The 15643-nt window shown below is 43.8% G+C and overlaps 1 protein-coding gene across 1 annotated transcript in view; it reads left to right on the top strand.

Annotated features, from left to right (window-relative positions):
* The window catches only part of otogl (otogelin-like), a 215168-nt gene that overhangs the window by 177181 nt on the left and 22344 nt on the right, over positions 1–15643 (top strand). The window contains exons 47-52 of the mRNA XM_068050050.1: positions 67–171; positions 1720–1827; positions 3874–3975; positions 5024–5128; positions 5219–5259; positions 7439–7502. Coding sequence (XP_067906151.1) covers positions 67–171; positions 1720–1827; positions 3874–3975; positions 5024–5128; positions 5219–5259; positions 7439–7502 — 525 coding nt within the window. The remainder of the gene's footprint in view (positions 1–66; positions 172–1719; positions 1828–3873; positions 3976–5023; positions 5129–5218; positions 5260–7438; positions 7503–15643) is intronic.

Raw genomic sequence — 15643 nt, 5'->3', positions numbered from 1 at the left:
ATCTTTAACAAATGTAACTATTCTGGAAAAATGGCAAAAAAAACTTATTGCATGTATTTTCTTCAGAGTGCAATTTGACCATCTGTGGAACCGATGTTCTAACATGCGAAAATGGCGATAAATTGGTGATAGGCTACAGCGCCGTGTCATGTTGTCCTGAATACCGATGTGGTAAGTTTACAGAAACTAACATCACAGCTTGACATTTTGGGAGATTTGGGGGGATCATTTCCACTATCGGTGTTGGTGGAAAACTAGTGATTATGGATCAGCATCTGTTACACACCCGATTAAAGTCAATGAAATGAAAAATCAGTCAAGTGTACGTTAGTTGGCCAATCCGCAACCACCTACATGTAGCAGGAAGCACACATTGGTGAAACGTTCAACTACCAGGCTGCACATGTTAAAAAACACTGTGTAAATGTAAACAAAAGGCTTTCTAGACTTATTTCCAGAGTGTGTAGGCAAAAGTTAAAAATATACGAACCTACAAACATACAAATTAGGAGCAGGAGTAGGCCACTCGGCCCTTTGAGCCTGCTCCGCCATTCAATAAGTTCATGGATGAACTGATTACTCCACTTTTCCACCTATCCTGATAATCTTCCAGCCCCTTGCTTATCAAGAATCTATCTACCTCTGCCTTAAAAATATTCAAAGACTCTGCTTCTACTGCCTTTTGAGGAAGAGAATTCCAAAGACTCACAACCTTCTGAGAGAAAAGATTTCTCCTCATCTGTGTCTTAAATGGGTGACCCCTTATTTTTAAGCAGTGACCCCTAGTTCTAGATTCTCCCACAAGGGGAAACATCCTTTCCACATCCACCCTGTCAAGACCCATCAAGGATCTTATATGTTTCAATCAAGTCGCCTCTTACTGTTCTAAATTACAGCAGATACAAGCCTAGCCTGTCCAATCTTTCCTCATAAGACAGCCCGCCCATTCCAGGTATTAGTCTAGTAAACCTTCTCTGTACTGCCTCCAATGCATTTACTTCCTTCCTTAAATAAGGAGACCAGTACTGTACACAGTACTTCACAGCCTTTCATTGTATCAGTGTTCCAACAGCAGGTGTTCCCTCTTCCTCTCTCTTGAGGCTGCCACTGCTGGTCATTATTTTTCAGTCTTCCTTACAGCCTGCAGATTTCTCAAAGTCTGTAGAGTTTATTCAGAATCAGAGGTCAATAGCCATTTGATTTGTCCCCATATGTAAAGCTCACAAGTCTGGCCACAGCTGAACCACCTGGGCCTTCCTTTGTTTCCAGGTGTTAGCAATTACAATTCACATTTACATTTTCAGAGCCACTGGCTCCATGTTTACGATCTGAAAATCTGGGAGGGTGAAACCCATTGTTCTTCAGGTATTATAACTTTGCATTCTCTGCTTTTCAAAAGGGTCTTTGATCTGGGTTCTTTGTTGTCCAAGGAACCAAGATTCCTGTCTTGTCTTTAAGTCAAGTTGATGTGAGGTCACATGACTTCACTGACTCCATCTTACAATATAGTCAAAATCACAGTATTTACAGTCATGCTACAAAATCCAGTGTTCATAACAGTAGACTATCCCATTGATTTCTGTATTTTCTTTGTTGATTATTTTTGTTTAACCGCTATGCTACAGCAAGGCAAGTGCAAAATATTAATTGTTCTTGTTGCTTTTGTAAGTGCAGTACTGAATAAAATATAGTGTTGTTAATTTTGCTGTTAATATACAGAATGTGACCCTCTAGCGTGTCCAACTAGTTCACCACCAGTATGTAGAGAGGATCAGTTTCTCGTTGAAGTGCGAAAAGATGACTCCTGCTGTTTCTCCTTTCAGTGTGGTAAGAGAACTCTGTTCAGATTTGGGCTTACACTTCAGATTTTAAACTCATTTTCACAGCAAAAAGGCAAGGGTTGAATTTTACCAGCCCTTTTAGCCCATGGGTTGTGGCGGGGAGGCCGTAAAATGCTAGCAATAGTAGCCCGCCACGACCCACGATGCCGAGAAGGCCCTGCCAAATATTAGAGGTGGCGGCGAGGCCAAGGTGTGGCACCTCCCGCTGCATGGCGGCGGGGCCTTCATTAAAATATTGAAATTAGCCGTTGGAGTTCCGAGGCAAGACACTGTTGGGGAGGGGGGAGGAATAAAATTATTGGGGCAGGGGGTTGGGGAGCAGGGAAACCTATTCCTATTGGTTGTGGGGATGGTGGGAAGAGGTTGAGGGTCAAAGATACAGAACGTCAGGGAGGAAAGTTCAGGATTTCAAAAAGTGTATTTTTGGGGGGAATAGGTCAATTTATGTGTTTAGGACTCAGTGGGGGGATGGGATCAGGGATTCAATGTTACATTAAATGTTTATTAATGTTTTTAAGCTCACCAGCATCTTTAAATATTTAAATATATCCTGAAGGGCTTGAAGCCTTTTAAAAATGGCGCTGGTGCCTGCGTGGTGGCGTTGTACGTCATTGCCGGAATGCGGCAGCTGCCCCCTCTACGTCATCGGGGGCGGATGCTTCGCCCCCCCTCCCATTTAAATCAGCCCTCGCGCGTAATATCGTGGGGGCTGTGCGGTGGCACCTCTGTGCCGGAAGGCCGCCGCCTTCACAGTCTATCGCCACGGAGCGTGCGCACTGATAAAATTCAGCCCATTATTACGTGCCTACCATGTGCTATTGTCCACTTTGAAAGGTGAAAAATACCATGGGCCTTAAATTGCACTCGCTTATGCTGCTGGTACAGGCACAGTGCCAGGAGTGCCTAACGTTTGGAATTTCATCCCTCCATGAGTCATGACCCTGGAAATGCCAATGTCTGTTTTTTTTCTACATTGACATCAGCTAATTGAAGTCAATTTTAAATTCACATTATTCTAGCCACCTAAAGTTGTACCAAAAATGATATACGACAAAAATATTCACGTGGGAGGCATGATACAGCTCTGCTTCCACCATAGAATGCATTGCACAAAAACTAATCAGCGTCCCTATCAGTTTTCCACAGGCACTATTATTGAACTTCAGAATATGTTGGGCTGAATTTTATTGAAACCCCGACATCAGGCTTTGTGGCGGGGGTCCGAGAAATGCCTCTGGGAGAGGGCCGCCACGCACCCCAATGCCAGGAGAGCACGGCCTGATATTACCGGCGGCCGTGAGGTCTCGTGGAGACCCCCTGCCACTCGGTGATGGGACCCCAATTTGAATACTTTAATAAATTAAATTGATTGATTTAATTAAGCTCACGTCGCCGCCTGATATCCATCTGTGATCTTCGGCCTAGCGGCCGGCACTCCCATGCCTGCAGCTCCCCATCCGGGGAAATGAGGTGCAACACTGGGGGGGAGGGGTGGGAGGTAGGTTTATAAGTGCGGTGGGGTGGGGAGGGTGGAACAGGGTCAAATTAACATCGTAGGTGTTGGGGATGGTGGGAAGGGTTGTAGTTGAAAGTTTGTGCAGTTTTTTGGGGGGGAAGGTCAGATGGTAAAGGTAAGCGTTTTGGTGGGTGGAAAGGGCAAATGATTAAATTAATTGTTATTGGGGGGTGGGAGAGGGGCAAAAGAGATATTTTTATTTATTTTAATTCAATTTCCCTGCAAATATAAAAATTTCATGGTATGGCTGACAGTGGATTATAAAATCCAGCCTGTTGATTCACAGTGGGAAGAAAATGAAGCAACTGAATGCATGTTATAGTCATGGACAACACATACTTTGTTTAATCAGCAAAGTTAGGGACAATATTTCTTTTAAATCGTGCCTTCTGTGTACTACTGGTTGGCTGTATTGGTTGTCACTGCACCATGTTTTAAAAAAACAATGTGACTAATGATGTATTTACTGTGGATTAAACCAAGATAAATATCAAAAATTCCTTTCCAATTTTCCAGTGTGTGAGTCGTGCATTGACCCAATTCCGACATGCAATGAGGGAAATATTCTTGCAGTAGATCTCAACACCACTGATCGCTGCTGTCCACTATACCACTGTAGTGAGTGAAATAATAACTTTGTCATTTATAATCTGTCTGTTTAGCAATTCATGTAATGTTCTGTGAGCATTTTGAAATAGACATGGTTATAATCAAAGGATAAATAATTTGTTAGTGAGGAAATAAAGTAGTTTTCCATCTTTGTCAGGAGACCAGTATTTCCCATGTATGTTTTTGTAAGTTTTTTGCTGCATTTCTTTTTTAATGTCACCGTGATTCAGGAAGGCATTAAACAGCCAACTTTTGCATTTACAAATTGAGGGCAACCATTTGATAGAATGCAATCTTCCACTAATTATGATTTAATCTCTCTTAATACCAAGCACCGTTATATCGAGGAGATCAGATCATAAAGGTGTTGGATTCACAAAAAGTTTTAGAAATGCTTCTGTGGAAGTAATTAATTTATTAAAGCCATGATGTGATTGTCCAATGTGTATGCTAAGCAGAGAAAGAGGGCTGGGAGAAAGGGGGTTGAGAGTATGTATTGTGTGATGGAGAGAGGGAATCCAGTGCATATTGCAGTTGTATGAGAAAGGACTGATTAAAAGAGAGGAAGAGTATTGAGAGAAATTGATGTGAGGAGATGAATTGCCTGCCAGTTTAGACAAGTATTTTGCATATGTTTCTGTATTTCTGAGTCGCCCTCTCTTCAGCTGTGTTTCATGAACTTGATCTCTCTTTTGCCTTAACATCTCCTTCTGTACATGTCTCTTTTTCCTGATGCCTGCTCATTTCTATTTCTACTCCTTTACCTCTGCTCATGTTTCAACTACAGGATAATAAATTGAAGAAACAATTTCTGACAAAAATATTTATGTATAGTATATAGTGCCATTGAAACTATTCTCCCAAATATTTAAAAAAATATTTTTTGCTTCGTTGGCTCCTGTTGCTCATTGCTTCAATCTAGTTTACACTGCAATTTTGAGAGAAAAGTCAATAATGATATGATCTGAGCAACAATTTAGTAAATCTTCCTTTGCCAATTTAAATCTTACTAAATATATATATTTTTTTGTTTTTCCTATTTTCTCCTTAACTGCAGTCTGTGATGAAAATTTGTGTCCGCCTCCTGACAAGAGCTGTACAGTTGGAACAAAGCTAGTGAAGAGACCTATTTCAGGAATCTGCTGTCCTGATTGGCAATGTGGTAACTGTGAATTATGCGTAATTCATATCAATATTTTGATTAAATCAAAACTGTTCCCTGTAATTTAAGTTTTATTTTCTTGTTTTGCAGACTGCAACTGTGAAAACACTACCATTATTTCATGTAAAGCGGTATGTAAATTTAGTGATGCAAATTAGTTTATCGTAATCTAGAACCTAGTCTGTCACTGGAATGTGCCTCAAAACAAGAAGGACATAAAGGGGTGGCTGCAAAGTATCCTTTTAATATGTTCACATTTAGATTTTAAAAGGATAAAATTTGCAATAGGCATAGTGTAAATGCGAATAACCTCTGACTAGTTACGAGAATTGATCTATTACAGTTGCTATGGTTGTCAACTCACAATAATAGTTTTCGAATAAATACAAACTGAATTGTTTGTTATTATTTAGTGTGGAGCTTCACTGAATCAATCCACCAATAAAGGGAGCCCAGCCGGAATGGGTGCTGCTGGCACTTTTTTGTCTTCATTCTCGTCCATTGTTCTGGTCTGGTTAATAAAGTTGCTGATACTGGAACAGCTGATCTTTCAGCTGATCTTTCAGTTGATCTGCTGACTGTCTTTTGCAGCTACTCTCCGCGGACCTGCAAAAGTTGTCTAAAATATGCTCCCCCATCCTAAGTGCAGACACCTAGCCACAGAGGTGAGTATAAAGAAAGCATGTATTCAGCTTCATTATTCTTCCTGGCATTCCCTGGAGCATTTGATCACAGCACAGCTGCCAACTTTTAAAATCGGTAGAAAGGCTTCCTGTTTTAAATGGTGTTTCCTGTACTGATGAGCCGAGTGCATACTGAATGTAGCACCAGCTAGTTGCTGGGTAGTACCAGGTATTACATTTAACATGTGCTCCATTTACAAGCACAAGAACAGACAAGCCTTGTACGGATTTTAGAAATTCAGCAGGAGTGACCTCAGAGAGGCTGTCAAGTGATTATTGGAGATGAGCTTATGCTGTCTTTTGGGTGTGAACCTAACTGATGTGAGACATTTTAAGAGACCATATTATACTGCTTGGTTTAAATGTGGTTAGGTTGAGGCCAGGACACAACTACTTTTCGGGCTGAAGTGTACCAGCCCCTTGACGTTGGGGGCCCATAAAATACTTGCAGGAGCGGCCCACCACGACACCCGACGCCGAGAAAGCCCCACCGCATTTTACCGGCGGCGGTGAAGCCTCGGTGCGGCTTTTATTTGCCTAATAAAATGAATGCTAATACATGTTAAATAACTTAACTGGATCGGGCGGCCATCCCATGCCAATATTCTGGCGGGTGGCCGGAAGTCCCGTGCCTTCCGATCCCTGTTTGGGGAGACAAGACGAGACACTGGTGGGGAGAGGGGAGGAGTGAAATTTTCAGGGCGGGGGGTGGGGGGGGGGGGGGGTCGCGGGGGTGGTGGAAGCGGAGAAAAATGAGGGGATGGTGGGAAGGGGTTGAAGGGCAAAGGTGACAAAGTTTGGGGAGGGGGAAGTTTGGCCTGGGAATAAAGGTTTTTCTGGTGGGAAAGGTCCAAAAATAAAGTGTGTGGTCAGTGGGGGGGGGGGGCGGGGGGGGGTTGGTAGACGGGTTACCATCTTTTTTTGATTCTTTTACAATCAATGTTGCAGCAATGTTTCTTGAAAAATGTTAATTCGGCAGAGGGGCTTGAAGCTCTTTAAAAATGGCACCGTGGCCTGCCCGGTGGCGTCAGCCGCCCTCTCTATGTCATCGGGGGTGGCCGTTCTGCCCCTCCATTTAAATGAGCCCCAGCACGTAATATCGCGCCAGCTCAGCAGCGCCCAAGTTGCGCGTGCGCCGCGCCTTCTTTAAAGCTCGCCGCCAAGAATGGCTTATAAAATTCAGCTCTTCATATCAAAAATGTCAAAATTCAGCTGCAAAAATCCTTGCATTGATGCAATGCAATATAACTGCACTCAAATATCATGGTTATACTATATGATGGTTATACAGTGTGTTTTACATCTGATAAGAGCTTGATAGCTGATTAAACAATGTATTGTTTTAATTATTTAGATTTTTATTCAGGTTGGAAAATACTGAAACATTTATTGTGACTGTTAATGGTTAGAAAGCAACATAACTACTGAATTTGTTCTCAGACTGTATGTTTTACCGTACCTTAATGATCACTTTTCTACCAAAAATATCACTAGGATGCAACAGTTTGCCTGTTATTTGTTTTACTGTTTTTTCTTGTAAGATTTTTTGTAATAGTTATAGAGTGTCTATAATCTGATGAGTTTACAATGTTATCAGATGACATTTTTTATTTAAACAAAAATTCAGGGAGAAGTTCTAACAGAGGACCATGGCTTTCAACATGTCTGTGGTTGTACTCGTTCTGTCTGCAGTAAGTTCCCTGTATTATAGCTGTACTTTGGTAGCTTTCAGTTAATTTTTTCTGGTTATGAGCTTTAGTTGAATTATAAATGTTCTTAAAACAACACCGCACATGTTTTGCAACTAAGAACAAAGAACAAAGAAAATTACAGCACAGGAACAGGCCCTTCGGCCCTCCAAGCCTGCGCCGATCCAGATCCTCTATCTAAACATGTCGCCTACTTTCTAAGGGTCTGTATCTCTTTGCTTCCTGCCCATTCATGTATCTGTCTAGATACATCTTAAAAGACGCTATCGTGCCCGTGTCTACCACCTCCGCTGGCAACGCGTTCCAGGCACACCACCCTCTGCGTAAAGAACTTTCCACGCATATCCCCCCTAAACTTTTCCCCTCTCACTTTGAACTCGTGACCCCTAGTAATTGAATCCCCCACTCTGGGAAAAAGCTTCTTGCTATCCACCCTGTCTATACCTCTCATGCTTTTGTACACCTCAATCAGGTCCCCCCTCAACCTCCGTCTTTCTAATGAAAATAATCCTAATCTGCTCAACCTCTCTTCATAGCTAGCGCCCTCCATACCAGGCAACATCCTGGTGAACCTCCTCTGTACCCTCTCCAAAGCATCTACATCCTTTTGGTAATGTGGCGACCAGAATTGCACGCAGTATTCCAAATGTGGCCGAACCAAAGTCTTATACAACTGTAACATGACCTGCCAACTTTTGTACTCAATACCCCGTTGGATGAAGGAAAGCATGCCGTATGCCTTCTTGACCACTCTATTGACCTGCGTTGCCACCTTCAGGGAACAATGGACCTGAACACCCAAATCTCTCTGTACATCAATTTTCCCCAGGACTTTTCCATTTACTGTATAGTTCACTCTTGAATTGGATCTTCCAAAATGCATCACCTCGCATTTGCCCTGATTGAACTCCATCTGCCATTTCTCTGCCCAACTCTCCAATCTATTTATATTCTGCTGTATTCTCTGACAGTCCCCTTCACTATCTGCTACTCCACCAATCTTAGTGTCGTCTGCAAACTTGCTAATCAGACCACCTATACTTTCCTCCAAATCATTTATGTATATCACAAACAACAGTGGTCCCAGCACGGATCCCTGTGGAACACCACTAGTCACACGTCTCCATTTTGAGAAACTCCCTTCCACTGACACTCTCTGTCTCCTGTTGCCCAGCCAGTTCTTTATCCATCTAGCTAGTACACCCTGGACCCCATGCGACTTCACTTTCTCCATCAGCCTACCATGGGGAACCTTATCAAACGCCTTACTGAAGTCCATGTATATGACATCGACAGCCCTTCCCTCATCAATCAACTTTGTCACTTCCTCAAAGAATTCTATTAAGTTGGTAAGACATGACCTTCCCTGCACAAAACCATGTTGCCTATCACTGATAAGCCCATTATCTTCCAAATGGGAATAGATCCTATCCCTCAGTATCTTCTCCAGCAGCTTCCCTACCACTGACGTCAGGCTCACCGGTCTGTAATTACCTGGATTTTCCCTGCTACCCTTCTTAAACAAGGGGACAACATTAGCAATTCTCCAGTCCTCCGGGACCTCACCCGTGTTTAAGGATGCTGCAAAGATATCTGTTAAGGCCCCAGCTATTTCCTCTCTCGCTTCCCACAGTAACCTGGGATAGATCCCATCCGGACCTGGGGACTTGTCCACCTTAATGCCTTTTAGAATACCCAACACTTCCTCCCTCCTTATGCCGACTTGACCTAGAGTAATCAAACATCTGTCCCTAACCTCAACATCCGTCATGTCCCTCTCCTCGGTGAATACCGATGCAAAGTACTCGTTTAGAATCTCACCCATTTTCTCTGACTCCACGCATAACTTTCCTCCTTTGTCCTTGAGTGGGCCAATCCTTTCTCTAGTTACCCTCTTGCTCCTTATATATGAATAAAAGGCTTTGGGATTTTCCTTAACCCTGTTTGCTAAAGATATTTCATGACCCCTTTTAGCCCTCTTAATTCCTCGTTTCAGATTGGTCCTACATTCCCGATATTCTTTCAAAGCTTCGTCTTTCTTCAGCCTCCTAGACCTTATGTATGCTTCCTTTTTCCTCTTAGCTAGTCTCACAATTTCACCTGTCATCCATGGTTCCCTAATCTTGCCATTTCTATCCCTCATTTTCACAGGAACATGTCTCTCCTGCACGCTAATCAACCTCTCTTTAAAAGCCTCCCACATATCAAATGTGGATTTACCTTCAAACAGCTGCTCCCAATCTACATTCCCCAGCTCCTGCCGAATTTTGGTATAGTTGGCCTTTCCCCAATTTAGCACTGTTCCTTTGGGACCACTCTCGTCTTTGTCCATGAGTATTCTAAAACTTACGGAATTGCGATCACTATTCCCAAAGTAGTCCCCTACTGAAACTTCAACCACCTGGCCGGGCTCATTCCCCAACACCAGGTCCAGTATGGCCCCTTCCTGAGTTGGACTATTTACATACTGTTCTAGAAAACCCTCCTGGATGCTCCTTACAAATTCTGCTCCATCTAGACCTCTAACACTAAGTGAATCCCAGTCAATGTTGGGAAAATTAAAATCTCCTATCACCACCACCCTGTTGCTCCTACATCTTTCCATAATCTGTTTACATATTTGTACCTCTATCTCACGCTCGCTGTTGGGAGGCCTGTAGTACAGCCCCAACATTGTTACCGCACCCTTTCTATTTCTGAGTTCTGCCCATATTGCCTCACTGCTCGAGTCCTCCATAGTGCCCTCCTTCAGCACAGCTGTGATATCCTCTTTGACCAGTACTGCAACTCCTCCACCCCTTTTACCTCCCTCTCTATCCCGCCGGAAGCATCGATATCCTGGGATATTTAGTTGCCAATCATGCCCTTCCCTCAACCAAGTCTCATAATAGCAATAACATCATACTCCCAGGTACTAATCCAGGGCATAAGTTCATCTGCCTTACCTACTACACTTCTTGCCTTAAAACAAATGCACCTCAGACCACCAGTCCCTTTGCGTTCATCAACTGCTCCCTGTCTACTCTTTCCCTTGCTGCATGGTCCAAGATAGGATACTGCACTACGCTAGCTGTGAAATAAATGTATTGTGACCATGCATTTGCTTCTAGTTACAATTATTTCCTACTTTCAAATGTTTATTTGTACAAAATAAAACATTCTTCTTCAGTTTTCAGTTCACCAAGGTACTACCTCAGATCCAATTTTTTTAATTCTTTCATGGTATGTGCGTGTCACTGGCAAGGCCAGCATTTGTTGCCCATTCTTAATTGCTCTTGAGAAGTTGGTGGTGAGCCGCCTTCTTGAACTACTGCAGTCCATCTGGTATAGATACACCTGCTAGGAAGGGAGTTCCAGTGACAGTGAAGGAACGATGACATAATTCTAAGTCAGGATAATGTGTGACTTGGAGGGGAACTTGCAAGTGATGGTGTTTCCATGCATCTCCTGCCCTTGTCCTTCTAGGTGGTCGAGGTCGTGGATTTGGAAGGTGCTCTTGAAGAAGGCTTGGCAATTTGCTGCTGTGCATCTTGTATATGGTACACACTGCTGCCACTGTGCACTGGTGATAAAGGGAGTGAATGTTGAATGTGGTGGATGAGATGCCAATCAAGCGGGCTGCTTTGTCCTGGATGGTGTCTAGTTTCTTGAATGTTGATGCAGCTGCAGGCAAATGGAGAATATTCCATAACACTCTTGACTTGTTCCTTGTTGATGGTGGACAGGCTTTGGAGAGACAGGAGGTGAGCTACTCGCCGCAGAATTCCCAGCCTCTAGTTCCACATCCATTTCGCCCACTTGGACATCCAGTGGTATATTTTTTATCTTCTTGGGGTTGGGTAGCCTGCTCAATGTTTCAATGTAACCATGAGGTTTCCCGTTTTGTACTGGACCTGTGTATTGTTTTGTATCATAACCTTGTACTTTGATTAGCAATCTTTGGAGTTGAGGTGGTATGCTGGTCAGTGGCTTCTGCCAATTGATTACGAACGGCTTGTGATCAGTCTCGACATCAAAGTGTTTGCCAAATCGGTACATATGAAATCTGGTGATTCTGAACATTAATCCCAATGTTTCTCATTGTATGTTTGAATAGTTCGCCTGAGCGGGTGACAAACGTTGAGAACTGAATGCAAATGGCCTACCTTGCTGTGACAGACATGCTCTGAGACCCTTTTGTGAAACATTTACTTTGAGTGTAGTTTCTTTCTTTGGGTCATAGTATTGTAAACATGTGTCATGCCAGGCCCCCACCTGCCAAGAATGAGGCACATTAATTTTGTTAGGAACATCGATTTTAAACTGTTACTGGAGTGAAGAAAGGACCTGTTAAACAGATCATCTATGGCTGGAAAAGACATTTGCATATTAACAGCTGGTGCTTGGAAGGACAAAGGACCATTCCCTGACACATTCAACCCACAACGGACCTTGATCACCAGGTATTGTGTGGTGATGCCATCCAAGACTGGTCAGACCAGTTAGTCACATGACTAACCTGCTTGGCAATCTGGGTTTTTCTGAATTGTGCAAACAGTTTGAATGGAGATTGTCTGTTTGCTCCTGGACTGAGAAGATATCTCCTGTCGGCTCCCATCTCTTTCCCACAAGCTTCTGAATCTACTGAAGACACATGAACCCAAGAGAGAAAAGTCTCCTACAGCGAAGAAGGTTTAAGAAAATATTGGGCCCCAATGAAAAGCAAGATCTACCTACAATCAAGGACTCTACAATGAGCTCGAAGAACCATAAGAAAAACTCTTCAGATATTGCCTCAAACTTTTCCACTTTATTTTTCTTCTACTCTTTTCTGTCTCTATTTGCATGTGTATTGCATATACATGCTAGCGTGGGTGCATCATGTATCTGTAGACGTCAACTGAATTAGAGTTTAAGTTTAATAAATTTCAACTTTCCTTCTTTAAACCTAAGCGAGCCTGTTTGTGCTGGTTTCTTTGCCTTATAATTGGAAAGCGGTGAACATGGATTCACCAAGGGGGAGCTAAAACACGGTGTGTTTAAAATTAAACCTCGTCACGGTACAACCAGGTGAAGGTTAAGAGGGACCCCTAGACACCTTTCTCACCTGGTCGTAACACAGGTCAATCGTTTCTTTGGGCAGTTGTCTATAAGCCATTAGTTTGAGTCAATGGATTCTGAAGTTGATCTTGACTCTTAACTGATCTTCCAATGTTGTCCGGAGTTTAGATGGGTCTTTCTGATCTGCTTCTGACAATCCAGAAGTGTTGATGTGATAGAGACCTTCATTGCCAATTGCTATCTTTATTTTTATTGTTTGCTTGCCGGGTTCCGTGACTGCAAGGGCTGAAAAGCATAATTCCATATGCTGTCGAAATAGTTGGAATTCATGAAGGACATAGGAAACCTTCCAATTCATTGTTGGATATTGTGTTGTCATGGCATCAAAATTTCTTGCTTCACAAGAATTCTTTCTGCCAGGGCTTTCCCCTTAAACTACTTTTCCTTTCATGACTTTTCTTCAAGGAAAAACAAGACAGGTCTACTGCGTCTGCAGCGCTGGGCCTCTGCCATGTCATGAGGTGCAGCATGGGCTTCCAGCCTCTGCATAGGGAGACTCCGCCCACGGAGCTCTTTTCAGCCAGAAAACTCATGTTGCTTAATGGCTGTACAGTGTCTCAGCCCTGATTCGGATGAATTTATTTTTTGAGCCTAATTCTGCTAGAACACTGCCTTTCTGTTCAACGACCGTTCGCATAAAATTCCCCTTTCGATTACTCACTCTCTTGGAGTGCCAATTCTTGATGTGATTTTCAAATACGGTCCTAACTCTCACTGCTGCCTCTTCTTCCAGCTATTTTCAGCCTGATCCCAGCTTTTATGGCTTCTCCCATTGTCCATGATGTCGCACTTATGATCGTTGTCACTATGTCAAACACCACTGCTAACATGTTGTGCCCATCTGCGTTGCTGCCACCATATTATGTTATTGACTATTGACAAATGTACCAAACACTATAACAATGATTGGTAAACTAAACGAAGGGTTCTTTATTGAAGAATAATAGGATTCTAGGAAAGCTTTTCCATACACATGCTACCTGCTGACTAACATTGCTCCAACAACTGTATCACGTATTAACTTGCTGAGATGATGTATACTAAACTATTTACATATTCAGTACTATGTTATATCAGTACTAAAGCAATTAAAGCAAGATCACAACATGGTGGGGGGGGGGGGGTGGTGGTTGCTATCATGAGGGGTGTTTGGGGAAGATCGAAAGTTGTGATCGTGAGGGGGTCAAGGGAAGAGCATAGAGGTAGGGGGACAAAAAGATCTCTGAAGGGGTCGGGGGGAGGCCCTTTAAAATATTAACTTGTTGTACCTGGAGGAAACACCCCTGATCCTCCTGACCCACAAGTGCTGCTGTAAGTGGACTTGACTTATGGACACAGCCCTTCTCACCTGCTCTTACCTGCCAAGTTTCCCAAGGCCCAGGAAACTCAGCCGACATGAGTTAAAAATAGAAACCATGTTAAAATGGAGGCATGCAGTCTCCTTCAAAGTTTTCAATGTTTGATCCACCTCCTGAGAGTAGATTGGTTGACCATCTCTCATCCTGCCTCCATTAAAACCAGAAGTGGGCAGGTTCAGGGCAGCTTGAATTTGGATTTGAAATTTGTAACACCTTAACTCCCACCTGACCCAAACCCATCCATTTTGGGGGGTTTAAATTCTCCCCAATGTTACAGATCAGTGGTCTTTCATCAGATGTGAACATTGACACTTCTTTTCAATTAGGAGTAAAACTGAAATCTTTAACTCTGTTCACACAATGAAATGGAGAGGAGGGGCAGATTTATTTTATGTTACTAGCTTTGTGGTAGCCTTGTAGGGGCAGATGGAGGCTTCCCTCCCATAAATCCATCGCTGCACTGGAGCGTATCGTGTCCCATTGGAGCTTATGGCCTTTCTGGCAAACTCCCACTGAAGTTAAACTGAAAGTCTGCTAGATTGGCCAAAAAAATTCAGCCCCATCATCTCCTCTAGAAGCAGTACTGTTTTCTTTCCCTTATTCTGACCATGATCTTCACACCGTGCATTCTTCAGTTGAATTTTGTATTCTGAGTTGTTCTCTGTTGCGGACCTATGTTAACTTTGGGCTGAATTTTATGCCCCCCCCCCCCCCCCCCAAAGAGCGGGAAGATGGCTGGGAGGGGCGTAAAATGGAGCGGGAGGCTTGGGGAGCCCTCCCTGACCCACTCCCGCCTCCACCGCCATTTTACGCAGGGCAGTGGCAGTGAAAAACAGCCTGTCCACCCCAGGCCAATCAAGGCCCTTAAGTGTCCAGTTAACGGCCACTTATGGGCCTCCGCCCACCACCACAGGGATTTTACCCTTGACCGGTGGGGCGGCCCAGGCCCGAGAAAAGCCGACTGACAACAGCAGGTGGCTTTCTGATGGCCGGGGGCGGGGGGTGGAGCCCTCCTGATCAGGCACCCTGTGCCCGACGGAGGGCTTCCGCCAATGCCCCAACCACCGCCAACACCCAACATGCCCCCCGCCCCCTCCAATCGACCATCCTTGCCTCGCCGGGGCCCGACCAATTGCCCAAATAATTGCTGGGTTTCTGGGGCTCCCCAACATCTTCTGTCTTCAGCTGGGTGTAGTCCCAGCAGTGGCCACCGCTCCCAGTTGGGCTGCTGGGACTAAGAGCTGCCAGCCTGCTGATTAGCCGGCAGCTCCATTAGGCGAGACCTCCTGCCTCAACGAGGTGGAAGTCCTGCCTCAGACCAATTAAAGGCCTGGGGACCGTAAAATGCTGTCCAGATCCCCAGGCCAGGCGGAGACTTTTCAGTTGGTGGACGGCTCCCATCCGCCGAGGGTAAAATTCAGCCCTTTGAAATCGGGTTAAAACTTCACAAGCCATCTTTTTATAGGAGGCTTACAGCAAATTGAGAACAAAGATTTTCATTGATCTGCCTAGCCTAGAATTGAACCCAAGTTCCAGAAGTGTAAAGGCAGTGGGCCAGTATAGCTCCCAGTTTCCCTTTAATTGAATTTTAAAACAAACTCCAGCAAATAGTGATGTGATGCTATCACCATTAAATGTGAAATATATTATAGATGTACACCATCA

This window comes from Heterodontus francisci, chromosome 18, assembly GCF_036365525.1.
Source record: "Heterodontus francisci isolate sHetFra1 chromosome 18, sHetFra1.hap1, whole genome shotgun sequence".
In the NCBI taxonomy this organism is placed as follows: Eukaryota; Metazoa; Chordata; class Chondrichthyes; order Heterodontiformes; family Heterodontidae; genus Heterodontus; species Heterodontus francisci.
The sequence above is the reverse complement of the archived record's forward strand: the minus strand, read 5'-3'. Positions and strand labels throughout refer to the sequence as shown.